At 57.2% G+C, this 27,096-nt stretch overlaps 9 protein-coding genes across 9 annotated transcripts; 7 read left to right on the top strand and 2 right to left on the bottom strand.

Moving 5' to 3' along the window:
* Positions 1 to 1,172: 1,172 nt before the first annotated feature.
* On the top strand, positions 1,173 to 3,806 carry PHSY_005132 (transcriptional regulator Ngg1; the record flags this gene model as incomplete). The annotated part of the gene is made up of 1 exon (XM_012335743.1): positions 1,173 to 3,806. One exon carries the CDS (start codon positions 1,173 to 1,175, stop codon positions 3,804 to 3,806), a length of 2,634 nt encoding a protein of 877 aa, XP_012191133.1.
* A 1,007-nt stretch (positions 3,807 to 4,813) lies between these two features.
* On the top strand, positions 4,814 to 6,766 carry PHSY_005131 (protein phosphatase 2a 65kd regulatory subunit; the record flags this gene model as incomplete). Its single annotated transcript, XM_012335742.1, has 1 exon — positions 4,814 to 6,766. The coding sequence occupies one exon, from the start codon at positions 4,814 to 4,816 to the stop codon at positions 6,764 to 6,766; it is 1,953 nt and encodes a 650-aa protein (XP_012191132.1).
* A 439-nt stretch (positions 6,767 to 7,205) lies between these two features.
* PHSY_005130 (hypothetical protein) lies at positions 7,206 to 7,963 on the bottom strand (the record flags this gene model as incomplete). Its single annotated transcript, XM_012335741.1, has 4 exons — positions 7,206 to 7,271; positions 7,394 to 7,488; positions 7,589 to 7,641; positions 7,734 to 7,963. The coding sequence occupies 4 exons, from the start codon at positions 7,961 to 7,963 to the stop codon at positions 7,206 to 7,208; spliced, it is 444 nt and encodes a 147-aa protein (XP_012191131.1).
* A 1,358-nt stretch (positions 7,964 to 9,321) lies between these two features.
* Positions 9,322 to 11,994, top strand: PHSY_005129 (hypothetical protein; the record flags this gene model as incomplete). The annotated part of the gene is made up of 1 exon (XM_012335740.1): positions 9,322 to 11,994. The coding sequence occupies one exon, from the start codon at positions 9,322 to 9,324 to the stop codon at positions 11,992 to 11,994; it is 2,673 nt and encodes an 890-aa protein (XP_012191130.1).
* A 230-nt stretch (positions 11,995 to 12,224) lies between these two features.
* PHSY_005128 (protein tag-253) lies at positions 12,225 to 13,262 on the bottom strand (the record flags this gene model as incomplete). The annotated part of the gene is made up of 1 exon (XM_012335739.1): positions 12,225 to 13,262. One exon carries the CDS (start codon positions 13,260 to 13,262, stop codon positions 12,225 to 12,227), a length of 1,038 nt encoding a protein of 345 aa, XP_012191129.1.
* A 444-nt stretch (positions 13,263 to 13,706) lies between these two features.
* On the top strand, positions 13,707 to 18,032 carry PHSY_005127 (40S ribosomal protein S3; the record flags this gene model as incomplete). Its single annotated transcript, XM_012335738.1, has 6 exons — positions 13,707 to 13,799; positions 14,823 to 15,466; positions 16,142 to 16,591; positions 16,721 to 16,933; positions 17,795 to 17,869; positions 17,993 to 18,032. 6 exons carry the CDS (start codon positions 13,707 to 13,709, stop codon positions 18,030 to 18,032), a joined length of 1,515 nt encoding a protein of 504 aa, XP_012191128.1.
* Positions 18,033 to 18,059: 27 nt separating this feature from the next.
* On the top strand, positions 18,060 to 18,926 carry PHSY_005126 (expressed protein; the record flags this gene model as incomplete). The annotated part of the gene is made up of 1 exon (XM_012335737.1): positions 18,060 to 18,926. One exon carries the CDS (start codon positions 18,060 to 18,062, stop codon positions 18,924 to 18,926), a length of 867 nt encoding a protein of 288 aa, XP_012191127.1.
* Positions 18,927 to 19,605: 679 nt separating this feature from the next.
* Positions 19,606 to 20,102, top strand: PHSY_005125 (hypothetical protein; the record flags this gene model as incomplete). Its single annotated transcript, XM_012335736.1, has 2 exons — positions 19,606 to 19,673; positions 19,928 to 20,102. 2 exons carry the CDS (start codon positions 19,606 to 19,608, stop codon positions 20,100 to 20,102), a joined length of 243 nt encoding a protein of 80 aa, XP_012191126.1.
* Positions 20,103 to 20,264: 162 nt separating this feature from the next.
* On the top strand, positions 20,265 to 27,045 carry PHSY_005124 (hypothetical protein; the record flags this gene model as incomplete). Its single annotated transcript, XM_012335735.1, has 4 exons — positions 20,265 to 25,133; positions 25,850 to 26,027; positions 26,105 to 26,165; positions 26,733 to 27,045. The coding sequence occupies 4 exons, from the start codon at positions 20,265 to 20,267 to the stop codon at positions 27,043 to 27,045; spliced, it is 5,421 nt and encodes a 1,806-aa protein (XP_012191125.1).
* Positions 27,046 to 27,096: the final 51 nt, after the last annotated feature.

Here is a 27,096-nt window from a genome sequence, read left to right as displayed (position 1 = left end):
CAGAGGCTGCGGGCGGCTGTGGTTCAATTCTGGGGAAATTCGCCTGTTCGCTGAAACCCAATGATATGCGTGCACGGTCGTGGAGTGTGATAAATGCACAGCGATGCAAGTCCAGTGTACAATTCCGAACAACACCAAGCTGCAGCATGCAGGACACAAGACATGATGAGGGGCTGGCTGCCTTGACCCGTTCTGGGCGTCGCTTTCAAGTAATGTGACGTTGTTGTCGCGGGCAAATTTGAGAATTGATTAAATATTTCCATGGCAAGGTCTGTGATTCGGCTTGGCTTGACATGAGCCGCGCCAAGCTGCACATCATCATCCCGTATCATCGTCCGTTTACGCAGACTGCAGAGTAGTACAGCGCAGTGCTGGGTGGGTGGACATTCCTCGCACCCTCGTCTCACAGTCTGCTGATGATACCAAGGGGAGAGAGGATCGGTTGCTCAGATCGTCAAAAGCAGCGCGCTAAAGTTGCACCAGAAGTGAGCCAGGATGTGCACTTTCAGAACAATGGGCGAAGACAGCACGCACGGCACGTCACCGGCTCAACTTCGAGGTTGCAGCTGCAGCGGCGACGCACTCGCAAGCTGCCAGGGAGACTGTGTGTCAATCAATCTGTCTCTGCCCCTGACACGTTTTGTTCGGAATCGAGAACGTGTCTGGGGTTTGATTGCTATCATAAATGTTAGACCATCCATTGGGCCAGGCATTCTTTTTCCGCTCCACTCGACTCGACTGAAACACGGCCGACAAAACATCGAGGAGGGTCCTTTGCATCGGCAAGATTGTCACCGCGTCACGTCAACAGGTGGGTGTTGCATCTGCACGTTTACCTTCCTAACTTCATCGGCGACTTTCTCACCATCACCATCTTCGCACCCTCGCGAACAATATTGGCGGGCGTCCGCCCCAAAAGCCCCCTTCGCATTGCTGTACCATCGACGTTGCGAACACAGAAGCCGTCGCTGGACGTCTGATTCGGAACTGCTTCCACCCGGCCCGACTCGTCTCTGCAAAACACTGTTGATCGCCGAACGGATCCGGTCCTCCCTTCATGACGCCGACGTCACAACGGCTCTGATTCTGTCATCTCACCCCGCTCTGCTTCGGAGCTGGCCCAAAGCTAGCGTCGTTCGCCCAGCATGGGAGGCAAAGACTCGAACACAGCAATGTCCAGAGCGTCGCGCGATGCTGCTGCTGCTGCTGGTGGTGCTTCGTCTCCCTTTGGCTCTGCATCGGCTTCTCGCGCAAGCACCAGTGCGCCCTTCTATCGCCAATTCCTCCCTGCGCAGCTTTCCAACATCTCGCCCAATGACTCGATACCTTCGCTCGACGAGCTCTCGGCGCTCGCCAAACATCTCGGCAGGATCAAGACAGAGTCCGCCGCCCGCCTCTCCCGCCTGGATTCACGCTCATCGGATCCCACCAGGCCCATCTTCTATTCGGCTCCCAACGATCTCTTCAGTCCACCTGGCCTCTCCAGTCTCTCCACCGCCGCTCTCAATCTCCACTCTGACTCGGCCCGCCAGTCAACACCTTCGACCTCATCCTCAAAGAACCCAAAGACGCGCGAGCGTTCCTTTGCCTCACCCGCCCCTTCCTCTTCCACATCGAATCTGAACGGCTCCGCAGCTGGGGCTCTTGCTTCCAAGAACAAGGTAAAGGTCAAGCGTGAAAGAGACAATGACAGCGCCCCCGCCAGCTCCTCCGCACTCTATTCGGGGTCGCACTCGCCCAACAAGCTAGCCGGTGCGGCAGGCAAGGCGAACCCCCGCAGCAAAGCAGCGCGAGCACATAGCTTCGACGTCGGTGCGGACGACGAGAGCATCGCTTCCACTGATCCAGAATGGGATTTCGACGAGGACTCCATGCCCAGTCGGCCTGGCCGAACCTATGCGAAGAACAAGAAGCGCAAACGAAGAGATGCCGGAGCCGACTCCAACGACGACGAGTCCGGCTCCGAATTCGAGGCTGGCGCTCTGCTCGGCGCTGCCGCTACGAACAAACACATCACCTCATCCTCCGCTGCTGCACCACGTTCAGCCGCAGCAGCTACCAGCGCAGCCGGCACCTCGTCAGGCGGCACCGCAACCCCCAAGATACCCGCCATCGGAATGCGTCTCAAGGCCAATGCAGGCACCGGCAGCGCAGCAGCAGCAGCCCAAACCCCGCCCGGCTTTCCGCGAAAAGCATCCGACGGCACTCAGGTCTCTACCAGGCGTAACAGTGTCCTCCCATCTCCGTCGCCACTACCGTCCACACCGCTCGCGCAGCCGCCGCATGTACCTCCCGTTATCTACCAGCCAGCGCCCGGCTGGGAGTTGCCGGCCCGCACGCCAGCTACCTTTATGCCTGCTCTGGAAAAGTCGCGTAAGCCTCGAGCCTATCCAACCAAGCCCGGCGAGGTCATGGAGGATTTCGCCAACAAGGACTGGAAGGAGAAGGAGCGTGAACGTGATCGACTGCTGGAGCGTGAGAGTGTGGGTCCAGGTACACCAGGTGGCATCGGCCCGGGACAGAGCATGGTCAAGGAGGCTACCGCGGGGAGAAGAGGAGGGAGAGACTTGCAACAGACGCCCATCAACACGTTCTACAACTATGCCGATGCTTTCTTCAAGACGCTCACCGAGGACGACCTCGCCTGGCTTTCGAGCAAGTCAGACGACCACGAACCGTTTCAGATGCCGCCACTCGGACGTCATTACAAGGAGGTGTGGGAGGAAGAAGAGGCGCTCATGGCCAATGGCTCCTTGGATGTCTTTGGCAACTCTCTCGGCGTCATCTCACGCTCGCCCTCCATCAGCATGGGTGCAGGAGGAGGGCTGCCGTTGGACGTCAGCGCACTCGCAGTCGCGAGGAACGGCACCACTGACGATAGCAACAAACATGCAGCACGAGCCGAGCTGGAGATCCCCCCGCCCCCACCGTTCAGGGTCAAGCAAATGTCAAATCAGCATCTAGGTCTGGAGTCGCCCTTGGTGGTCGATGCTCGCAGTGGACCGTTGGCTGAACGACTGGTGGCCTCACTGCTACCTTCGCACACGGAGGATGCGGCCGACAACACGACGGCGTCCAGCGCTGGACACCAAGCTGGCTCAGCGATACCGCCCGCGCTGCTGGCCAACCTCAATGGACATAGTTCTCGACCGGACGACGAGGATGGCGACGACGAGGATGCAGACGGAGAAGCAGACCTGGACTTTGAAGGTGTGGTGCAGGACCAGGATATGGCGACGTTTGAAGAGCGCATCGCAAAGGAGCTCAAAGCGCTCGAAGTGCTCGGCGCCGACGAGAACCTGGACTGGTCTACGCGAGCTGACGACGAGATCTCGACCACGCTGAGGATGGTGCAGCGCGAGCTGGCGCGTCAGCAAAAGGTCAACGAGATGCGCAAGGATCGGCTGTTTGGCATCGCAAAGGACCGCATGGCGTACCAGGATTATCTGAATTGCCTCAACTCGGTGGAAAAGGAGATCGAGATCGGATGGACCAAGCGGCTGCGACAGATCAGGGCGAGTCTGAGCAAGCGCAAGAAGGGCGGTCACAGCTACCACGACGACTCCAACCTTTCGCAGGGGCTCGCCGCCAATGGCGTGTCGTCAGCTAGTGGCACGCCTCAGCCGGGTGCCGCGCCGTACCATGGACCGGTGCGACCGCAGTTGAGCGAGAACATGGTAGGTGCCATGGACCGACGCGAGAAGCTGCAGTATGCTTTCAAAGAGCTCTTCGACGAGGCTAGACATGCGTGGCAGACGCCCACCGAGAGTGTCTATGCCGATTTGGACCTGGACAAAGTCGAGTGATTTTTTGGCACTCCAGGCACACTCACTCGTTTGTATCAGCAGCAAAGAATCTGTGATGTCGAGCAACGCCGTCACCCCCACCCTTCCACCGCACATACAGTGTCGATCGTAGACATCGAGATTCCACTCACTGTTGCTTGTGAGGCTGTCGTGCGCGAATGTCCGAGACGCGTTTTGGTGTAAGATCTCGAAACAGAGTTGGTCAGGAATTGGGCACACGATTCGATCAAAATTGAAAAAGGAGAGCCTTCGAATGAATACATTTTGGCTGACGCAGTCAATTCAAGATTGCTGTTTGCGTTCGGATTGATAAGAAAGGAGCCTGTTGTCTCTGTAAGGAATTTCATTCTACAGAATTGCACGACGCACGGGCTTTGGGCGTGGCGAAGCGAAGAGGCAGCACAAGGCGCACCGAGGCGAGTTGGCTGTGTTCGTTCATGGAGCGCATTTTTGGCGTCTTTGGCTAGCTGGCTGGCTGGCTGGCTGGCTGACTGGCTTGGCTGGCTTGGCTGGGCCATGGCGTGTTCGTTTGTGCTGCTGAGGCTTTTGCTGCGCTGATGTTGCTCGTCCAAGCAAGCGCGGATCATCGCGTTGAATCGTCCAAAGTCACTTTGCCGATGCCTATTCTTCCACCCTCCGATCCACCACACTATACCATCTCGATACTTACGCCAGCACTCGCACATCTCGTTGGCTTCGATCCTTCCATTGTTCCGTCGCATTCGCTCACCCATCTTGGACCGTCGTAGGCCACTTGTACGCACAACTTCGACGGCCTTGCCAATCGATCGCTTGCAGATCTGGAGACAGATAGGCTCCAAGCTTGTCCTTCCTGCGCCAAACACTCATCGCAACCTCGAAATAGTCCCACCATCGTATCTCGCTAGAACGTCGCATCGACTTGAACCGGGGGCGCACAGTCAGCAAACGTCACGATACGTTACAGCACGATAAATCTTTCCTCGGCATCCACCGCATCTCAGTCAACACACCCAGTCTACGCCAACATGGAGGCAGACGAGCAGCTATTTCCCATCGCCATTCTCATCGATGAGCTCAAATCAGACGATGTCACGCTGCGCTTGAATGCCATCCACCGCATCTCCACCATCGCTCTTGCGCTTGGTCCAGAGCGTGCTCGTGACGAGCTCATTCCATTCCTCCAGGACTCGCTCGATGACGAAGACGAGGTTCTGCTCGCTCTGGCACAAGAGCTCGGTTCCGGTTTTGTAGAATACTTGGGAGGCCCATCATATGCACACCTCCTTCTCGGTCCTCTCGAGAACCTCGCCGCAGTGGAGGAGAGCGTGGTCCGTGAAAAGGTAAGTCACACAGCAGCAGCAGCCAAACGCAGCCATGTCGACGGCTGTCATTCTGGCCGTCGAATACACCGCTTCAAGGGCTTGCATTCTAGGTCGAGAGCATATTTCGGCGTCTCGGCCTGCTCCTCGTCTGCTCGACTCAGCACTGACTTCCGCGCTACTCCGCCCACATTTACATCATTACAGGCAGCTGAATCGATCGTCAAGATCGCCGAGGTTCTTTCGGAAGCTCAGATTGAAGAGCACTACATCCCGCTTCTGAAGCGACTCTCCGGCGGCGATTGGTTCACATCGCGAACTAGCTCCACCTCCCTCTTCTCTGCCGTCTACCCGAAAGCAAAGCCCGCCACACAAGACGAGCTCCGCAAGATGTTCACTGCCCTCTGCAACGACGATACCCCCATGGTCCGACGAGCCGCCGCCCGTGATCTCGGCCCATTTGCAAAGAACCTCTCCAAGGAGCTCGTCGTCTCGGACATCATCCCGCTCTACCGAAAGCTCTCGTCGGACGACCAGGACTCGGTACGTCTGCTCACTGTGCAGGATCTCATCGCCATCGCCGAATCGCTCAACCACGACGAGTCCAAAAACTATCTGTTGCCGTCCATCCGCAGCGCGGTTCAGGACAAGAGCTGGAGGGTACGATACATGGTTGCGGATCACTTCGTCAAGCTCGCTTCGGCCGTGGGTGAGGATGTGGTGCGGGACGAGCTTGTTATGGCGTTCGTTCACTTGCTCAAGGACAACGAGGCCGAAGTACGAACGGCAGGCGCCGGCCAAATCCCCGGTTTCGCCAAGCTGGTTGACCAAGACATCATCCTGGCGCGTCTCATGCCCTGTGTCCGCGACCTCGCGGGCGACAACTCCCAGCATGTCCGCGCGGCGCTCGGTATGCACATCTCGGGCCTGGCACCATTGCTCGGCAAGGAGGCCACCATCGAGCACCTGCTACCCTTGTTCCTCCAACTGCTCAAGGACGAGTTCCCAGACGTGCGTCTCAACATTATCTCCAAGTTGGAGCAAGTGAACGAGGTGATCGGCATCGACCTTCTGTCGCAGTCGCTGCTCCCCGCCATCGTTGAGCTGGCAGAAGACAAGCAGTGGCGCGTTCGACAGGCCATCATCGAGTACATTCCTTTGCTGGCCAATCAGCTCGGCGTGCAGTTCTTCGACGAGCAGCTGAGCAACCTGTGCATGTCGTGGCTCGGAGACACTGTTTTCAGCATTCGCGAGGCTGCCACTGTCAACCTCAAGAAGCTGACGGACGTGTTTGGCGTCGAGTGGGCGAGACAGACCATCATCCCCAAGGTGCTGCAGATGGGTACCCATCCCAACTATCTGTATCGCATGACGACCATCTTTGCCATCACCACGATGGCGCCATCGCTCGACACACCTGCCATCACGGGAGACGTGCTGGAGACGGTGCTGCCCATGGTGAGCGATCCCATCCCCAACATTCGCTTCAACGTCGCCAAGGCGTTCGAGGTGTTGTCGAGCGTGCTGGTCAAGACGCCCGAGGGTAAGGAGGTGATCAAGACCAAGATCTCACCGGCGTTGGAGAAGTTGAAGGAGGACTCGGATGCCGATGTGCGATTCTTTGCTCAGAAGGCGCTCGACGCCGCAGCCCAGTCGTAATGTTTTTCAGAGAAATGACAGATCCAAATCAATCAACCACAGGAATGACCCGCACCTTCTTGCTCTCGCTCGCCTTCTCCATACATGTCGTTCCGCTTTGGCTGCTGTGCGCAATCGAACAAAAGGTATCTAAATGGAGGTTAAGAGGCGTCGTGTGAGGTAGACAGCAAGGTGTGCGATTTTAGGGCTTAATTTTGCAGCCTCCATTTTTTGGGAGGGCAATTTTCAAACGCAGTGGGTCGATGGTCAAGAGTGAGGACCGGTCTTATGCTTTAAAATCGTGCGACAGCTGCTCTCCCGCAAAAGTCGACGCCGATACTGTAAGCGACACAAAGATCACACTTGCTGTTTGACAGGGCAATATGGACGATCAAAGGCATTTGTATAGGGTCCGAGATCCGATGTAATCAGGACGAATACATGACGGTGATGGAAAGATTTAAGCGCTCTCGATCTGCTGGATGTAGTCGGAAGAGTCACCCTCTCCTTCGTGCTTCTTGAGGATCTGTGAATGTCAACAACGATCGCATTGTATGCAGGGAAAGCAGCAGGCCAAGCGTGCGAAAAGGTCAGCGTGAGTATTGAGGCAATCAGTCCTGAATGGAGGAGAGAGAGGAAAAAACGTACCGCAAGAAGGGCCTCGACGTACGCCTTCTGGGCGTCCTCCTTGGACATGCCCTGGTTCTTGTTCCAAGCCTCCCACTTGTACTTTCCGGTCAAGTCTATCACGTCCAACACCACAACACAAATAGCGAAATTGGCGAGTGTCAGTCAAGGTTCCTTCGTCAAAGTTTCATCAGCTTGTGGAAAGCAAAGACTTACCAAACATGCCGGGCTTCTTGGTGTTGACATCACCAATGGTGGCCTGCTTGTAGCTGTCGACATCAGACAGAAGAGATGTTCAGAGTCAATGTTGTTTCAAAATGCAAAGGACTGGCTCTTCGAGATCGAGCTGGGATCAACATACTAGCCGTAGAACTTGAGCTGGTCATCCTGGGTAGGCTGAACAGGTCCATCCTTGGGGAGCGAACCGACGATGGAGACGGCCTTGTTGAACTTGGCTTCGGCAGACATGATGTGTGATGTAGCTTTCGAATCGGGATGAATGTAAGGATGGAGGATGGTGTGGGGAAGAGGTAGGGAGGAGAAACGGGAGCCGGCGGGGTAATCGGCGCTGAGGAGGAGGTCCATGCGCATGTCGCTAGTTGCTCGTGCACTTTTCACGCCCCAGAGAAACCAGACAGTCCCAACACACAACTCTCCAGAGAAATTGGTGCGGTGCGCGGGCCGGATCGACAACGTACAGATGGGCTGGGCGAAACAGTGTGGAGGACACGATGGAATTTATTCGCCTGTACAGCACGACTTGCTTGCTTGCTTACAGCGACTAAATCACGGCCAGATCTTACCGTCAAGCTCTCTGTAACCCGTCGACAGCGTCACGAGTCCGTCAAATAGCCTTCCTGACAGTCTCCTGGATTCGTTTGACTTGTCAGATCAGGTGAGACGAAGGTACCGAAGATATCAAGTGTCAAACGTCAAATGAGTGTCGTGTCAAGGGGGAAAGAAACACTCGCACGAGTGACGTTCGATCACCACACGCGACTGTCCGTTTCATTGGCTGAGTCGATTCGAGCCACGAACGCGCCTCTCGCCGAGACACCTCAAGCGACCTTGCAGCTCGCCTAGTCATCGCCGCCGCTGTCTCCTCACCCATACGCTGTCACAATTGCTTCTCCGACCATTCCAAAGCCCTTCGCGCCTCTGCGAGCCCCGAAGCCCCTTGGCCCTTCCGCGGGTCGATCTATCCTTTGGCCGCGACCTGCCCCCGATTCGATTGCCCTTGCCCTCGTCCAGCGGCCGTTCCCTCGCTCGCTCGACGCTTGCCGCCGCCGACTGTCGCTTTCCTGCAAGTCCGTCGGTTAGCCTGACGCTCGGCCTTCTTCCTCCTCGTCCGCTCTTGGTTTCTGGGAGGCAACAAATTCGTTCTGGCTTTCTGGCCCAATCGCCGTGAATCACAAGGCTCGCTCAGGATTGAGCTTCTGGGTCTATCCCCTGAACGAAAAGCGCGCTTCGACATCATCGTCTTAACGAGCAGAACTGAGTCGGGAAACCATTCAGCAAACCAACATCGCACGCGATCAGGGTCCCGATCACTTAGGGGCAGATATCAAATTTACCCATCGTGCTGAGACTCTCTTTGCTGGCTATCGAATTAGAGAGACACCTTCAACAGACATCTTGGCTCATTGAGCAGAGCAAAAGCGCTGAACGGTATACACTCCGGTCGATTCGACTTTCTCTCTCGTGTCACCCGCGGCATTGTGCAGGACGGAGCCTTTCTTCTAGCGAGGCTGCCTCTCGACGCGAGCCTGTCAACGTAGAGAGACAAGCGCAAAAAGAGCCGGTGCAAGAGCAACACATCGCGCTCTAGAGCCTGTCAAAGCCGTTTGACAGAAAACGCGGGTCGAGCCAAATAATCTAGCCAAGGGCCGGGCGGCGCGATCTTACATTCTCTGTTTTCGCCGTTCGACCAGAGCGACGCGAAGGCTTGGATGGACGACATGGCCGAGCATCAAGCACAAGAGTCGAATTCCACACGTTTCCCTACACCATCACACCCAGCTGCGACATCGAAGCACGCCTCGTCGACCGCATCTCCTCCGCAAGCAGCTTCAGGTCCTGACATCGCACCACAACAGCTACATCCTGCACGACCACCGCCAGCCCTCTCACGGCAGCAAAAACGACAGCTCCTCGATCGTCGCACACGCGAGTCGTCATCCTCCCTCTCGCCTGCACCCTCGTCATCCCCCTCTTTATCGTCACCGCAGCTAGACGCCACCTCACAGCGCAGTCCAAAGAAGCGCATACAACCGCTTCGCAACTCTTTCAGGTCGTCCGCCGCATCTCGTCGCGCAAAGTCATCTGCTGATTCGCCTGCAACAGCTGCTGCCTGCACCGCACAGCAGCCTGCCTTCCCCGATTCCCGAGTAGGCGTTCCCACACCGCTGGATTCGGCCAGCTCGCTTCTACAACGAGCAGCTCCACCGCTTGTCGCTCAGGGTCATTCCATTCACAGCGCAGCCCCTTATCCTAGCTCCCCTCTAGCACGCAACCAGTCGCGTCTGCCCCTTCAGCGAGCATCCTGTCCAGCAGAGACTTTGGGCGCTTTCTCACCAGGTTCAGCCGACACGCATCGAAGCCTTCATCCTGCACCGGGAACACAGTGCTATCCTCCAGGCTCCACTCCTGCGCTGGTCCATCCCGCTGCTCAGGTCGCATCACAGGTAGCAGACCATCCCCTTCAGACGCAGAACGGATCGCTTGCTCACTCAGCACAGCAAGCTGTACCCGCCGTCCATCTCAGAAACATCGTACCCGCACAATCGGTGTACCTTCGTCCGCAGCACCAAGTAGCTACTCCTCATCATCCATCTCAGCTCGGACCGCACTCGCCTTATCCGGTGTCAACTGGTGCACATCATCGCGGCGCAATAAGAGAGCATCCGCAACTTCGACACGCATTCAACTATCATCCATACCCGTCTCCGAACCAATCGTTCCCTTCTCAGTACAGGATGGACCAACAAGGCCAAATGACACAGTCGCAAGCCCAAGCACAGCATCAAATGCAAATGCAGATGCAAATGCAGATGGCCCAGGCACAAGCACAGGCGCAAGCACAAGCACAGCAACAAGCTCACACCCTCCGTCGAAAGAACGCGCAGGACGTGTTGGTGGGACAAGGCTTCCGTGGGTTGAAGCGCGGCCGACCTACCGACCGTAGTCTGCCTCCCTCGCTGAAGCGTCAGGTGCCCGAGTCAGCCTTCTACTCGGACCTTCAGCGCATGGAGAAGAATCTCGACTGGACAGTGGCGAGAAAGCGAGCCGAGCTCACCGATGGTCTCTCGCGACCTCCCAAGATCAAGCGCACGCTGCGCATCTTCTTGAGCAACACATGCGCCAACCAGCCTTTCCAGCTCGCCGAGAAGCAAAAGGCCAAGGACTCTGCGCCATCTGCCGAGGCGGGCGACGCAGCCGAGGTCAAGGCCGAAGGCGACAAGGATGCGAGCCAAGACAAGGAGGAGGACGCTGTGCCTTCGTGGACGGTCCGCATCGAGGGTCGCCTGCTGGAGCCCTCCTTCAAGTCGCGTGCCAACACGGCTCTCTCTGCCCAGGCGAGCATCAACCGCACGGGCGCGCACAAGTTCAGCAATCTCATCAAGACGTGCGTCGTGGAACTCATGCGCGACCCGGCCTTGTATCCGGACGGCAGCAACATCGTCGAGTGGCACCGCCCCGTGCCCTCTGTTGCGCCAGCAAGTGGTATGCAGGCAGGAGGAGGAGCTGGCGGTCTCGGAGGAACCCAAGGCATGGAGGCACCGCTGGTTGCCAGTGCCGAGCCAGCGTTGGATGGCTTTGAGATCAAGCGCAAGGGCAATGTCCCCACCAAGGTCAAGATCGTGCTCTATCCCGCATATACCCCGGAGCGCTACTCGCTGTCCTCCGAGCTGGCCGCGCTGCTCGACATTCGCGAAGAGTCGCGTGCCGGCGTCATCTCGGCGCTTTGGTCGTACGTCAAGGAGAAGAAGCTGCTGGACGAGACGGATCGGAAAAAGGTCAAGTGCGATGCTGCGCTGCGCTCGCTCTTCAACACGGACACGATCAACTTCCACCACATGCCCGAAGTCGTCAACCGTCATCTTCACCCTGCACAGCCCATCGTCATCGAGTACTGGGTCCGAACCGACAAGGCCGAGTACAAGCATTCGACGGCGTACGACATTGAGCTTGATCTCGAGGATCTCGCCATCCGTCAAAAGCAGCACAACGTGCTCGCACAGTTCGATACGGCCAACGACGCCACTTCGCGGGAGATCGCCGAGTTGGACGACAAGATCGCTCAAGCGGCGGCTACGATCCGCAACCGCGCCAGTGCGCGCGACTTTTTGGCTGCCTTTGCGAAGGATCCGCAGGGACACTTGCGGACGTGGATTGCCAGCCAGGCGCGCGATCTGGATGCGATCCTGGGCAACAATCCGATCCCGGGTGCAGGAGGATCCGTGTCGAGCTTCACCGCGGAGGAGATGCGACGTGCCGAAACGTTCAAGGGTGCCTGGGTGGACGAGGCGGTGATCGTCAATGAGGCGCAGAGGCTGGCCGAGAAGCTGCAAGAGCTGCAGTCGCAGGCTGCTCAACCGCATCCCGGTCAGCAGGGTATGTAGGTGGCTGTCGCATCTTATTAATCTGCATCTTGTACACATGCTGGGCTTCACAAAGCATTCGTTCAACCTGCGGCTTTCTTGCGTGCTTCTGCCTGTCGATTGTCTGCAGAGATAGATTGTTCGATTGATTCGACTGACTACTGAAAAGAGCGTGATGAACATGACACTCACGATGAGTCCATCAGCTCGTGAATCGCCAAGAAGTGCGATATGCAGGATGACGATCCTATTCACTCGCGGAAGCGAACAAACGCCGACGCATAGCTGACCGACGAGTCGTGCGCGGTCATGCACTTGCTACTCTGTTCGTACCTCGTGAACCTGGCCTCTGACCTCTTCCCTGACCTCTCCAACTCTGCCAACGCGCTCAGCAGTACACCGATCGGATGTCTCCCACAGACCGTGTTCTTGGTCTCGCTGAGGTACTTTGCAAACGCCAACCTCGCCTGTTCCGCCGTCTTCTCTCCATCCTGGGACCAAGGATGGGTGATGGCGAGAATGCCTGCTTCGTCGAGCTCTCGGATGCTCTGGTGGATCGGCTTGGACTCCAACATGTCCCTCGAAGATCGTGACGTCAGGTTCGTCGCGAGGCTCGATCCTGAAGGCTTGTAGTACGTGTAACGAAACCTGGATCCCCAATGGCAGAAATCGCTCGAGACGACGAAAAAGTTGCTGGGATCCTCCACGTACTTCGCCAGCAGCTTGCCGAATTCGTTCTCCTTGCTCGTATTGATGGCACCGACCAAAATCGGCACAATCTGGATGTTTTTGCCTTCGAACACCTTGTAGATGTAGGGGAGGTGCATCTCGATGCTATGTTCATCTTCGTCTTCGCTCTTCGACATTGTGGAGAACTTTCCGGTAGCTTTCAGTTCTTCCGTGATCTCGCGGTTGATCCGCAAATTACCTAACGGTGTCTCGTACGCCGAACATGCAGAGACCGCACAACCGTCGAGGTAGACGTGGTGAGAAGGGCCAAGGATGAATACATTGCGAATGGAAGAGGTGTCGATGGTTCGATAGGCGTAGGCTGCAGCTGGACCGGAGTACGAATAGCCGGCATGAGGTGCGATGATGGCTCGACTTGCAGGGACGGGAAGTGGAAGCGGTGTGCTGCTGCTGGAGGCGGATGTCGAGCAGACTGAGAGCGGCGAAGGCAGAGTGGAGTCTTCGACATCGGAGAGCCATTCGGAGAGACTCGCATCGAGCTCCTCCGGATCATCGGTGTACCAGCTCCCGGCGTGAGAAGCTTTGCGAATCGCAGCCATGACGATGAAGTGAACCCGAGCGTAGCTGAGGGCCTTGCAGATGGTAGTCGTGGTGATTGTTGACTTTCAGCACACCAGCGGGATAAATGTGGTGATGATTGCAGAGATAGAGCGGCTACGCAACCTTGAGTCGCAGATCTCCAGGCATGCTGGTTTTGAGATTAGAGCTTTGAACATCCGATGGACCCTGCAGCTCGACGTCAGTCCAAAATCTGGCTCGTGCGTTTCTAAAACTTTGTTAGGGCGGCACTTATACCACAACCAAATTGAAACTTGTTGAAAAAAGAGTTTTATCGTGATCTCACATGAAAATCCGATTTGAGCTGTTGGAGATACACGTGACCTTCGGCCGATGTGGTTTTGCTCCCTTAGAAACGCTCCTGAATCCTGTCGCTCTGCTGTCTCGTCTGGGCCTCTCGGGCTCCAACTTTGCGTGAGTCGCCCATGCAAGCATCCAAGGGCGAGTCCGGTACTGCGCTGAGCAAGCCGAGCAAGAACATCGAGGCTCAACGCCAGTCTAGCAGAGTTCACGTCGAGGTGCGAATATTCTCGAGCAAGAGACGGTTGGCGCGCAAGAAGCCCAGCCCAGATCCTTGACGCAGGTAAGCAGTTGCAGCGTGTCAGCGCCAGAGTGTGCCACAGCGTCCGAGCAGGGCGGGGTTCAACCATTCCAGATCGTCGTCGACGCTACCACTCTTCCACCACCACACATATCTTCAAGATGGCTTCCGCTAACATTTCCAAGAAGAGAAAGGTAAGGATTCGCTCGACATCGAAACACACCGCCGTCACTCTCTCTCTTCGAATACGCTAGATGCGATGCAACCCGCCCAACCTCTGCCGTACGAGTTCAGCACAATCCGCCCCAACATTTCGACATATGCGGACGACGACATATCGAGTTCATCAAAACGGATTGTCCAAGCAATCAGATGGAGGCTTCCGACACATGTGCACAGAGGGCAGCACGCTCAATGGCCAGATGGTCCAGGCTCCAAATCATGCCTGATTGGCCCAACCGGCAGATTTCCGACACAATGATCGTGGCCGCCTCAGCATCGCATCCATATATCAGAGCGTCATGGCGGGAGATCGACCTACAACATCCGTCTTCATGATGGGTGGTCCGTCGCGGAAGCACGGAGACACACAACAATGTCGCTCAACCACTAAATTCGCAGATTCTCGACGCAGTGTTCGAAGCCGCCGATATTCCTTCCACACTGCACCTGCTCATTGGTATTGACGCCGGCCGGGCAGCATCAGGAATGACACTCCAGTCTCAAATTTCAGTTCAGTGGCTAGCGTTCCCAGCCGGCAACGCCATCCCGACCCGTCACAGGGATACACCAAATGGAGGGACACACTCAATGAAGTGAAGGTCAGACTCAGCAGCAGTCGAGTTAGGAGCAAATGACACAGCATCATTCGCGACGCAGGGATTGCACACATCAGAGCACAGCACAACAGGAGAGAGAGCCGACACGTGTTTTGATCCCACCCATCACAGCTTCACCTGCAGCAGCATTCTGACTCTATTCTCTTCTTCTTTATCTCCAGTTTGTCGCTGACGGTGTCTTCGCCGCCGAGCTCAACGAGTTCTTCACTCGTGAGCTCTCCGAGGAGGGATACTCTGGTTGCGAGGTCCGTGTCACGCACGCCCGCACCGAGATCATCATCCGCGCCACCCACACCCAGGAGGTTCTTGGTGACAAGGGTCGCCGCATTCGCGAGCTCACCGCTCTCGTCCAGAAGCGATTCAAGTTCCCCGACAACTCGCTCGAGCTGTACGCCGAGAAGGTGCAGAACCGCGGTCTGCACGCCGTCGCCCAGTGCGAGTCTCTGCGCTACAAGCTGCTCGGTGGTCTCGCCGTTCGACGTGCCGCCTACGGTGTCCTCCGCTTCGTCATGGAGTCCGGTGCCAAGGGTTGCGAGGTCGTCATCTCGGGTAAGCTGCGTGCTGCTCGTGCCAAGTCGATGAAGTTCACCGACGGTTTCATGATCCACTCCGGTCAGCCCGTCAAGGACTTTGTGGACGAGGCTGTTCGTCACGTTCTCATGAAGCAGGGTGTTCTCGGTATCAAGGTCAAGATCATGCAGGGCTGGGACCCCGAAGGACGTGCCGGCAAGCCTTTCCCGCTCCCCGACGCCGTCACCATCCTCGAGCCCAAGGAGGAGGCTCCCATCCTCGCCCCCGTTTCCGAGTCGCGAAACGCCCCCGCCGAGGTTGCTGCCCCCGCCCAGGCTGCTCCCGCCGCCGAGGTCCAGCCCGAGGCTGCCTACTAGACGCATCTCGCGGCTGGTTGATCCCCTTTTTACATATCTCGCCCTCTCTCTTGACCCCAAGCTTCCCCTGCATTCCCCCTTTTACTTGTACTTTCTTCGTGCGCTAACGTCTGTTGCGTCACCTCTTTAAAGGGGCTGGTTCCCCCGGCGTTGATTCGCCAAAGAACCACAAAAATATCATCATCATCGGCTTGAACTTGCCGTGTTGCCTCTCATTGTCTTTTGGATTGTGCCCATCGTCTGTGCGAATGCGATTGGCACGAGAAAAGGAAACCACCTCGAGCAGATTATCAATGATGAGAGGACCTCGACATTTCGATACGAACAAGGCAGAAATGAGCACTCAGCTGTTAGAGCGTTCCGAAGTTCGTGGTCCAAAAATCGAAATGCGAACTGCTGCGGTCATGTCGGGTTGCGGACCCGCAGCCTAACAGCAACCACGAGCGTGATCGTGCGACCTATCACCAAGCCGCAAGTCGCACATTTATCGAGCATGTCCGAAGACACAACATAGAAAGTGGCATTGGAACATCAAAGCCTGGTACACGTTCGGTGGTCTGTCGCACAACCGTGTAAGAACAATGGTAACTTAGCGCAAACATCACCAAGGTGATCGCACGACCCGAGGGAGACTCGTACGAAGAAAACCTGATCGACTGCTGCCGCAACGCATCCGGAAGTCAAACATGGGAAAAAAGAGCAAGCAGAGCCAAAGCGAGGAAGAAAAACGAGCTTGCAGACGAGCAGTCTCTGGCAAGACGAATACAAATTCGGGTGATTTTGAAGTCAAATCGTACTGTAGCCGTGAAATTGTATTCGAAGCGAAGAAAGGCAAGCGCAGATTCTGGCTTGAACAAGGAGAGAGAAGAAGAGCGCCGTTCTCTGAGGTTGCAAATTGAACAGAAGAACAGCAAGATGGCAGACGAGCCGACAATGGCTCTTGGGAGAGTGAGGAGGAGGAGGGAGAGCACAGCAGAGCCAGCAAAAGCAAGCAAGCAACAGCGTTTGGGCTTGGCCGTTGCTCGTCGTCGGTTCGTGAGCGGGTGAGCGAGTGTGTGTGTGTGTGTGTGTGAGGCCCATGGACAGCAAAGAGCATCGTATGCTACGCGGCTTCAACCTTCTCGCCTTTCTTCACCCTTTCTCTACCGGTGTCCTCGCATTCTTGCATCTAGTTCCTACTACGGAAAGTACGTTTCATGCTTTCGGCGGCACCAGCATCTTCGACAGCAGCAGCAGCAGCAGCAGCACCAGCAGCACCAGCAGCGAACGTTTTGGCAGACGTGGTTCCGACAATGCGCCTCAACTTGCGGAATAGCTATGATTGACGGCGCTTCGCAGAGCATTGATGCTCGCAGCTCGCTCTTCGACTTCAGAGACTGCTCGAAGTATCCATCGCCGTCAACAGCTTCCCTCCTCTCGCACATACTGCGATGTCTTTCGCGCACTCCTTGCAGAAGAGGAGCTCAGCTACGGCAGCACAGTGATCGAACTTTCGCACCTCTGTTCCGTCTCAGTCTGAAAGTTTTGGCACACCGCTCTGTCCAATGCACTGATGCACACCGACACTCTTCAGCCTCGTTCATCTCTGCTTGCACTGTCTCGACTCCAGCCGTCTTCTGGCTTCGCCTTGCAACATCCCGACTGACTCGCTCTCCGTCTTGATTCGCTTTTCTTCGTCCAACTTGCGACCCTCTGTTTTACTTCTGTTCAGACTTTCCGCGTCCCGCTCCTTTTTTAGAAGGTTAGTTTCCAGTCAGCTTCGATCCAACATCCGGCTCTAGACACCGTAGCGGTTTGGATGGGCAGTCTCTCGGTCGACGTTCAGCCATATTTAGCTTGTCGCCTCGGTTTCGAAGCATCGGCATACGGTGCACACACCCTTGCTGCCACGAGGCTTGCGCTTGATGGTCGTTCGCAGTCACATAGCAACGCTCTCCGTCGGTTGCAACCAAGCAGGACAGCTCACCGTCCTTATAGCTACACCGGACAAGGCATGTGCTTGATCAGCTTAACGAGATCCAGCAGCAAAGAAGTACCATGGCTCAGACGACGGACTGTCCAGGTTGAAGAGCCGAACATGTCCTCGCCCCAGTCACTTTCGACGTCGGCCACCGACCGCTGTGGACCCTACCCTCTCCGCCGGGTGTCTTCGAGTTTCGGCAGGATGCACGCATCTCAACATTCGAGGACATCACACACTGACACCCACGCTCCTCACCCTTCCTCCTTCGATTTCACTTTCGCAGTCTACGCCTGAAAGGATCAAAGACGACCGTACGCAATGTCGGTCGCAAACAAGAACCCTTTCGCCATCCTTGGTGGTAAGTACCCTTCTTCTGCAGGAACGCTCCGAGGCATCTGCGCCGCCGAGATTCACCAACTAGGAAGACGTGGCTCATTTGGTCGACAGGCAGAGCAACGATGCCTCACTCCGCTTCCCTCAGGCCTGCGTACCACTACATCTACGAGCGACGCAAATACTGATCATCTCGCCTTGTCACTTGTTTTCATATGCGCACGCACGCATCAGACGACGACGACGTCCCCGCCCCAAGGGCCGCTCCCGCCAAGGCTGCCGCGCCCGCTCCTGCCGCTCAGCCCCAGCGCAACATCCCCGGTGCCGGCAACCAGCGCCGCGGTGGTGCCCGCAACGGCGCTCCCCGTGCCGCTGCCGGTGCTGACGCCGTCGAAGGCGAGCAGCAGAAGGACGCCCGCGCCGGCCGTGGCCGCAACGGCGAGAGCCGTGGCCGTGGTGGCCGTGGTCGTGGCCGCGGTGCTCCCCGAGGCCGTGCTTTCGACCGTCACTCTCAGACGGACCGCGTCGACTCGCAAAAGGCTGTCGCCCAGGGCTGGGGTGGTGAGGACGGCGAGAAGGAGCTCGACAACGAGCAGAAGGCCGAGGCTGACGCCAAGGCTGAGGGCGCCGAGGCCGGCGCTGTCGCTGCTGCGCCCGCTGAGGCCGAGAAGGTTCCCGAGGAGGAGGAGGACAAGACCATGACGCTCGACCAGTACCTCGCCTCCAAGGCCGGCAAGAAGCTCAACATTGAGAGCAAGGCTCCTCGCGAGGTCGCCACCGACGACTCTGCTTACTCCAAGTTCTCCAAGCACCAGAAGGAGGAGGCCGAGTACTTTGCGGCTACCAAGACGCAGAAGGCCAAGTCGCGCGCCCAGAAGGAGGGCAAGCAGGTGCTCGAGATCGAGCAGACTTTCAGCCAGCCCGCTGTTCAGCGCGGCGGCCGTGGCGGTGCCCGTGGTGGCAGCCGTGGCGCTCCTCGCGGTGAGCGTGGCGCTGGTCGTGGCCGTGGTGGCCGTGGTGGTCGTGGCGGCAACGCTTCGGTCAACCTGGCTGACCAGAGCGCCTTCCCCTCGCTTGCTTAAACTGCTGCTCTAGCGAGATTGTAGGCGATCCGCAAAAAACGCCGTCGTCGACACGCGATGCTCGACGAGCTGTTCAAATAGCGGATTCTGCGCCTCTACGCACAAACCTCTACAAGACGCTCCTTGTTTTCTTATGCCTCATCTGACAACAAAACTTGGCTGTTCTTGCCAGATCCTTCTGCCTTTCGTCCGTTCCACGCCGCACAAGCCTGTGTGGATCGCGGGACGTTTTCGGAAGGCACGAAGTTACCATCCCCAAAAACCACGTTCTGCGAACACAATGCGTCACCTGACGTTTGCAACATTCCCCCTCCCAAAAAGCAGATTGTATTTTCGTTTCTTTCTCTCTATCTCCTCGTTGTGATGTTTTGTTGCTCTTGCCTCGAAGAGATTTGGCTTTCCGGACAGAGATGCGCCTGATTTTGTGAGTCGGCTCAGGATGGGTGAGCAGACGTTGCTGTAGTGGAGAGCTGGAGGGTAGAAGCACCTCAGAGTAGCAGAGGCGAGACGATGAGGCTGGTCGAACGCCGGGAGGTAGATGAGTTCCAGATGAGACCTCTCGTCTGAAGATGTCCACTGCAACCCAGCGTGCTGTCTCCGGCGCAGCCAAACGCTATCTGATTGAGCCAGACGTATTCCTACGAAATGGTAACCTGAACGCACAGTGGCTAGCAAGACCATGACCATGAACGTCATACGTCAGAGACGGTCGCGCTGTCGCGTCACCGGGGCGTCGGTAGGGTTACGGTAAATTGGATAGGGGTCCTGCCCGCTCACTTTCGGGCCTTTTTGAGTGTTGGTCTCTGTGCTCTCTGGCTCGGCTGTGGAGAAGGGGCAGAAAAAAGGGAGAAGTTGATGCGTCGAAAAGTGGAAAAATACGAGGTTGCAGGGCCAGTGTTTGTCAAAATAGGGGTTCACATACAACCGAGCTGCGAAAGCTGCCAAATTGTGCGTCGGAGTTGATTTGCGTTCCACATTGGGCTGCCTCTCTCTCCCGACAGACTGTGGCCTACACGGCGGCCGCTGTTTTGTCCTCTTGCCAACGTTCCTTCTCGACTCCTGACATCCATCTCTGCGATCCGCATCGACTTGCTGCGACGTCGCTCTCTCGACGTTTCCGACCGTAGAGAGCTTGCGTGCGGACACAACGAGTCTAACGTGCACATCGTAACTTGATGTGTTAACCTAAACAACACCCGTTACGAACGTTCACGACCCCGTCACGCAAGCACCATAGCAGATCATCAGCGATAAAGCAATACCTGTTACGAGCATCACGATCATCACGAGCGTACGCGCACCCACCCACCCACCGAGAACACATCATCTCTCTCAAACATGTTCGCTCCTCCAAGCCCACTCGCGGGCAGTCGTCCAGCATCAGCTGCGTCGTACCACCAACACGCGTATCACCAGCCCTATGACCAGCCACGGTCCCCCATGCCAAACGAGCACGGTCTCCCTCACAGCAACTCCTTCTCCTGGAAGCCAGAGCTCGGTCTCCCTCCACCGCCCAGCGAAATCGATAGCCTTGGATATTCGCTCGATCACGCTCTCGTCCCTCTCTCGCAACCCGTTTCGCGTGCTCAATCAGTCTCACCCACAACTCGCGTCCCATCTCGCTACGATGTTGAATTCGGCGGGCTCGAGGATCCCACAGAGCATCGCGACCGCACTCAGGATCACATGAACATGGTCAGCAAGCATCCCAAGGTCAAGATCGACGTGATCCTTTCCAGCAGTCTCTTCGAAGCCGGCGGTTGCATCGGCGGCAAAGTCGAGTTGACGTGCACAACAGGTCAGAGACTTCGCATCGGCCAGATCGCCATCGAGCTCGAAGCCGTCGAGCAGCTCACCTCGCGCGACCACGCAGCTACTCAGCTCTTCCTCTACAATCGCACCGTCTTCCAAGGCGAAAAGCTGCCTCCGTCCAACGCCGTCTTGCCAGCTGCTCCCATCAATGGATACTGGACCGCAAGAAAAGGTCGAACCTCTTTCCCCTTCAGCTTTCGTCTGCCTGCTTCAGCACCATCCTGCGCTACCTTTGCAGGAAACGCATCGCTCCGGTATGGTCTCAAGGCGACCGTGCAGACGTGGTACAACGACGAAAAGATGATCGTCACTGCTCGCAGAGAGGCCTTTGTGCTCGAAAAGTGGTCCGACCAACTCCATCCTCGGTTTCGCCAGCCGGTCGAGGCGGTGGGAGACACTCGCCTCTTCATGGGCGGCAACGGCCCTGTCTGGCTAGAAGCGGGCGTGACAGAGCAGCTCTTCTGGGGAGGCGGTCAGCTCCTCATCCGATGCGGGATTAAGAACAACACCAAACGACACCTCAGCGGAATCAAGGTTGCCCTGGCACGGAGACTCATCTTCCCCGTCGGCAGCGTTGAAGGCTTTCACGACAGCCCAGAAAAGCTGTCGCTGGAACCGCGCATCACAGAAGTCGTGCACGACCAGGTCTTCAAGGGTCGCGAGTACGAGTTTGTACCCGATGCAGAGTCAGTTTGCACTGTCGCTGTCGATGTTCCGAGGGATCTGCGAACCATCCGCAAGACGCGTCTGTTCGAGGTGCGGACATTTGCGTTTGTCAGCCTTCTTCTCGGCTCCTTTGCCAAGGATCTGACCATCGAGATTCCCATCTACGTCGCACACACCGCCAGCGCGCAACATCCGGTCGAGCCGACCCTCGACAATCTCCACACTGGTCCACCGCTCCACTCGATGCCTCAGCGTCCCAACTCGTCCATCGGCCATTCTCAGGGCCGCTCGCACGGACATGCCCACCCTCAGCACCCTCAACCGCACTTTTACAATCCTCATGATGGTCATCGCCCGCAGCCTCATCCCCACATGGACGCAGGCATGCTTGAGATGCAGCGTCTGGCCGCGGAGCGAGGCTGGTCTCCGGCTCCTGTCATGTCCGGCTCCGCACATCTTGCAGGTCCATTGAGACCCGCAAGTACTGCGCCAGGCATGATTCAGCTACCGAGCCAAGCTCAACCTTTCGCGCTGGGTCCCGATGGCCATCTGCAATGGGACCCGACGGTCAACAGCTGGAACGCAAGCAGGCTCATGTCGCCTCCAGCTGCTGCTGCAGGTCATGCTCTACAGCGATCCGCCAGTGCTGCTCCTGACATGTCGCAAAACGTGGCGTCTTCCCAGTCCTTTGCACAGCACGTAGATCCAGTTGCGGCATGGATGGCTTCGCAGAGAGCCATGTCGGTCTCTCCTGGACCTGCTGCCTTCGCACACCAGGGAAGCTTTGTCGCTGCCGCGGCTTCCCCTCACCACTCTGCTATGCCCTTCCCTCAGATCGAACCTGCAGCTATCAGCGACCGTCGAGCCTCGCTCCCTGCTGCAGGACCATACGGTGGTGCGCTACCTCCGCAAGTGGCGTATCCGAATGCGCCACGAGAAACCTTGCCGCCCATGCCAGAACCGCAAAGCATCGTCGTTCCCGGTCCAAGCACTCAGCAATTCTCTGCTCCGCCTCCCCAGCCATCGATGCCCATGTACTCTGGCGGAGCGCCTCCCATTGCTGGTCTTGCCACCATCGAAGAGGACAGCGAGTCTCAGGCGGGCACGATCAAGACCATGTCGAAGCTCCCTACGATCGGCAAGACGGGAACCAAGGGTGCCAAGGGCACCAAAGGCAACAGCGTGTCGCGGAACAACATCGAGCAGTTTGAGGCTATGGCCGAGGCGGAGGAGGATGAAGAGGAGGTCAAGAGGCAGATGATCGCTATGGGGATGCAACCGGATGAGGAGGCATTCAATAAGGCCAACGAAGAGCCAGTGTCGACCGCAGCTCCGGAAACGACGCCGCATGCTTCGACTAGCCGGCGCAGCGAGACGTCGCATGCTTCTTCGACAGGAACGTTCAGGCTCAAGGCTAGCGAGATCTTCCAGGGCGGTGCTGCTGCAGAGGTGCCTACTAGTCAGCCTGCTGCGTACGACGCAGAAGTGCAAGCTCCTGTGCAGGCCTCAACAGCGAACGTTGTTCAATCTCAACAAGACTCCCCTTCTATGGATGTCAGACGCACGAGCGAGGACCAACCGGCAGCAGCTCGATCGACAGTGTCACTGAGACGCACATCTTCCTCCCAAGGAATGGGCCTGCATGCGCTCGAGACGAACCTCGTACGCTCCACCACGCCCAAGATCAGCAGTACCCAACGCGCCGCCGCCGTCACCCTTGCCAACGTGGGTCGAGCCGATTACACGTCCAGCCCGCTCTCGTCCGCACCCGCCGTGTTTGACGACTCGACACGATCGCGCAGGAACAGCGCGCTGCGCGCTGCAGCCCTGGCTCGAGAAGAAGCAGAGCGCAAGAGCGCCGAAGAGCAAGCGCGAGCGGCAGAGGAGAGGCAAAGGCAGCTGCTGGCCGAGCAGGCGAGACAGGCAGCTGCGGTAGAAGAGGAGGCGGCGAAGAAGGAGGCTGCACGTGCAAGGGCTGCCGAACAGCAGAGGTTGGAGCGGGAGAGGATTGCGGAAGAGGCGAGGCGACAGCGCGAGTTGAGGGAACAGGAGGAAGAGCAGCGGGCGAGGGAAGAGGCTGAGCGCAGGGCGGAGATGGAGCGCATGCAGAGGGAGGAGGAGGCGAGGCGAAGGGAGCGGGAAGAGAAGGAGCACCGCAAGCATGAGGAACAGCAACGACGAGAGCGAGAGGAGAGCGAACGTCGTTCGCGTCAAGCTGCAGAAGCCGCAGCTGTTCAGGCTCGGCTCGAATCCGAGCGGATCAAAGCGCGCAATGCGAACAGCATCGCCAGCAGTCCGATCCAGCGAATCCATGCTGCGATTGGCCACGCGCCAAGCTCGATCGCTCCGTCGGTGCCGTCGAAAACGACAGCGCCGATCTTGGCTTCTCCCGGCCGGACGAGCGACCGAGACCGCCTGGTGCTGAAAGCGCAAGCTGTTCACCGCATCGATGGATGGCTTTCGAACCCTTCGAGTCCGAATGCTTCTCTCATGGACACGCCCCAGACACCCAGCGCCTCTGTGCTATCCGTGATGCGGAAGGACGAAGCAACAGCCGCATCGGGCTCGCGTGGCGACGTAAACCGATCCTCTTTCGCCGATCGCTCGCCCTCGCAGGTGATCAACCCGATGTGGGACGGCAGTTCTTCCCGACTTCAGATGTCGGCCGGCGAGATGCCTAAATCTCACACTATGGCCGATCTCGCTTCGTCGAAGCACTCGGCTGCCGCAGCGGTAGACGACGAGCCAGTGCCTCAGCTCTCGGCTGAGTTGCGAGCGCTGGTTGATGGCTCGGACATTCGACCTGCTCGCAAGTCGGGCACAGCTCTGAAGGAGCATCCCATCAGTCGTCGTTTGTCGGGTCTCGGGTCCACTGCACCGGCTCCTGCTGTTGTTGTTCCGAACTCATCCGTAGCGTCGTCTTCTTTCCAACAAGCCAAACGCGACGGCCACACATCGTCACCATCGTGGCCTCGACCTGGTCTGCAGTCGTTTGCTGGCACGGGTAGCAACGTCAAAGCCACGATCCCAGCGATCGTCCCCGCAGCCAAGGTCAGCACTGAACGCCGCGCTTCTCGCGAGGTAGGCATCCCGACGCGTGTGGAAAAGACTTTGGCGGCGCCAACGTCTACGAAGGATGAAGCTGGGGGGTACGATGTACGCTCAGCGCGTGGCGGCAGGGGCGGTCGCGTTGCATCTGTCACACAGCTGTGGTCCAAGATCGCCGGAGACGTCAACGACGATGCGGCACTGTCACCCAACCTGGCTGCACCGCAATCGGAAGCGCCTCGGTCTGCCTCGCCTTCCAACACATCGACGTTCAAACCGAAACCCCGAACTTCAGCCACCGGTGGAGCGCCGGCACTGGACTTCAGCAACAAGACAACGACATCCTCGCCCACATCTCCCGGCGTGACTTCGATCGCAGCCACCTTTGGAAGCAGCACGCCCGAATCGCTGAAGACCTCCACCGCAGTGCAATTCCTCAACACATCCACACCCAAACCCGTCTTCTCCAGATCACCAGAACAGGCGGGGAAACCGGAAAAGCGTCCGCTCCCCAAACCGGTGTTGCAACCAGGTGCGCTACCAGCACCGCAGCTAGTGCGTCCCACGGCGATGCGTGCTCAACCTTCGCCCAAGTCCAAGCGTCTCAGCACTCGACTTCTCTCAAACTTTGAAGCGAAAGAGGAGGGGGAGGAGGAGTCGATGAGAGAGATGATGGACAAGGTGGCTTTGGATCCGACCATCATGGGGGCGTTCGGTGAAGGTGGGATGGGGACGTGGAGATGCGCCGATGGGAGTGAGGTCAAGATGAGTGGGAGGGGTACGACTAAGGCTATCGGCGAAAGCAAGTATAATTCGTTGCGGGCGGTTTGGGGCAGTTGAGCTGGCAGACGGTTTGATGTTTTGGATCAAGCTCATACATGGACACTTTTTCTCTGGAGACAAACATGTTTCAGATGTGTGTTGTGTGCGATGAAGTGAGGAGTATACAACGATTGCTTGATTGAGCACAGAAGGAAGGAGGGTGAGCAGCGATGCAAGATGCTGAAGAAAGCGGCGCTGTGGGACATCAATACGGACTCAGGCGGACAAGAAGATTCTTGCTTCGATTGTTCTCGTCTGCCAAAAATAACGTGGGTTTTGGAAAGAGGTGAGGTGCCCACCGGTCAAGGCGATTCGTATCGATTCGCGTTTCGTTCCTGCAGATAACATCGAGCTACAATATAGAGAGAGCCCTGCAGCGCCCGAAAAAAAACAACTTTTCTTCTTTCTACTCGCGTCCTGGCGGGGCAAGGCTGTATTCGATTTTGGCCCAATTTGGAAGTCTGCAGCAGCGCGCCCGAAACCGTAAATTTATCTTGATTCACTCGAGCGCCACCATCCTCTGCTTCATCACCACCATCTTCCACCCGTCGATTCATCTGCTCCCACCTTTGCAGATCCACGCTTCAATCATGTTGGAAGTACACCAAGCAAACGCGTTGGTCTACTCCACGCTATGCGGCTTCATGCTGGTCGGCCTCTACGCCGGCTACCGTGTCCGCAACACCAACGACTTCCTCTCGGGTCTTCGAACGCAAAGTGTATTCCCTCTCACGCTCAACTGGTTCGCCTCAAGTTAGTATCCGGCTCTGAACGTTATTATTTTGAAGTCTCCCAATCTATCCAAATCCCCATCCCACCGCTGCAAACAGCGGATTCTCGAACGGATGGGTACGAGATCGACATGCAGCGGCACACGTGTGTCTACATAAGGTATGTTCCCTAAGCGAAGTTCCACCCACACTCGATCGAAAGGTCATCTCTCTTTCCCCATCTTGTGGCTCGACGCCTTTCCCCCTGATTTGACTTTGGCTGTGGTGCAAAACGCCCCGCCTTTGCTTTGAAAACACGACTTCGAGGACGCTATCAACGCTACGAATCCGGAACATCCGATCCCGATCTCCAAAGACGACAAATTCCGAACGCCGCAAGAATCTCGCATCACGCAGAGACCAGCTGGACCCGATCTTCATTGCTACATCCCCTTGTCGTGTCTTCGTCGGACGCAAGGCGGTCGTCAAGCCTCACAAAGACCAAACTCAATCAGTTTGGCATCAGCTACGGGTGCTTGCGTTGTCTGATTTGTGACTTCGTTGTCGCTTGGTCTTTCGACTGAGCGGTGGTGAAATCGCAAATCCTCGGGTCGGTCGTATGGATGCACAAGCAACCCTTGTGAGCATCTGCACAACCGACTAGACACGTTGGGCTGAGATCATACCGTCATCGGCATCCATTTGGCTCGCATCGCTGTCCGGTTTCATGCTCTGCTGCTTTGATCAGCATTGGATCAGGAACGGTCAGTCTGCGGTCAAGGATGTTGATATTACCTGATCGAGTTAGGACTCGCGAAGGGAATGCTGCATGCCTCTTCTTTTCACTCCAACATGTATTCTCAACCCATGTATCCGTCTTTGCTCGGGACACGACAGTTCAGGATCGGTGGTCAGACGTTCGTGTTGTCGCTGTCCTGTACGGCCCGACGCACAAACGCGTAGACAGCCGCGAAAAAGCTGTCCCCGACGAGGACGCGTTCCCATTCCCCCACTTCCTCTCTCGTTGTCGGCCCTTACGTCTTATGGACGAGTCGTCGTAGCGGGCTCGACGTCGCGAGTGCAAGAGAGCAAGCAGAACAGCACCGGACAGG

Source organism: Pseudozyma hubeiensis (assembly GCF_000403515.1).
Source record: "Pseudozyma hubeiensis SY62 DNA, scaffold: PHS47, whole genome shotgun sequence".
Lineage (NCBI taxonomy): Eukaryota > Fungi > Basidiomycota > Ustilaginomycetes > Ustilaginales > Ustilaginaceae > Pseudozyma > Pseudozyma hubeiensis.
The sequence above is the reverse complement of the archived record's forward strand: the minus strand, read 5'-3'. Positions and strand labels throughout refer to the sequence as shown.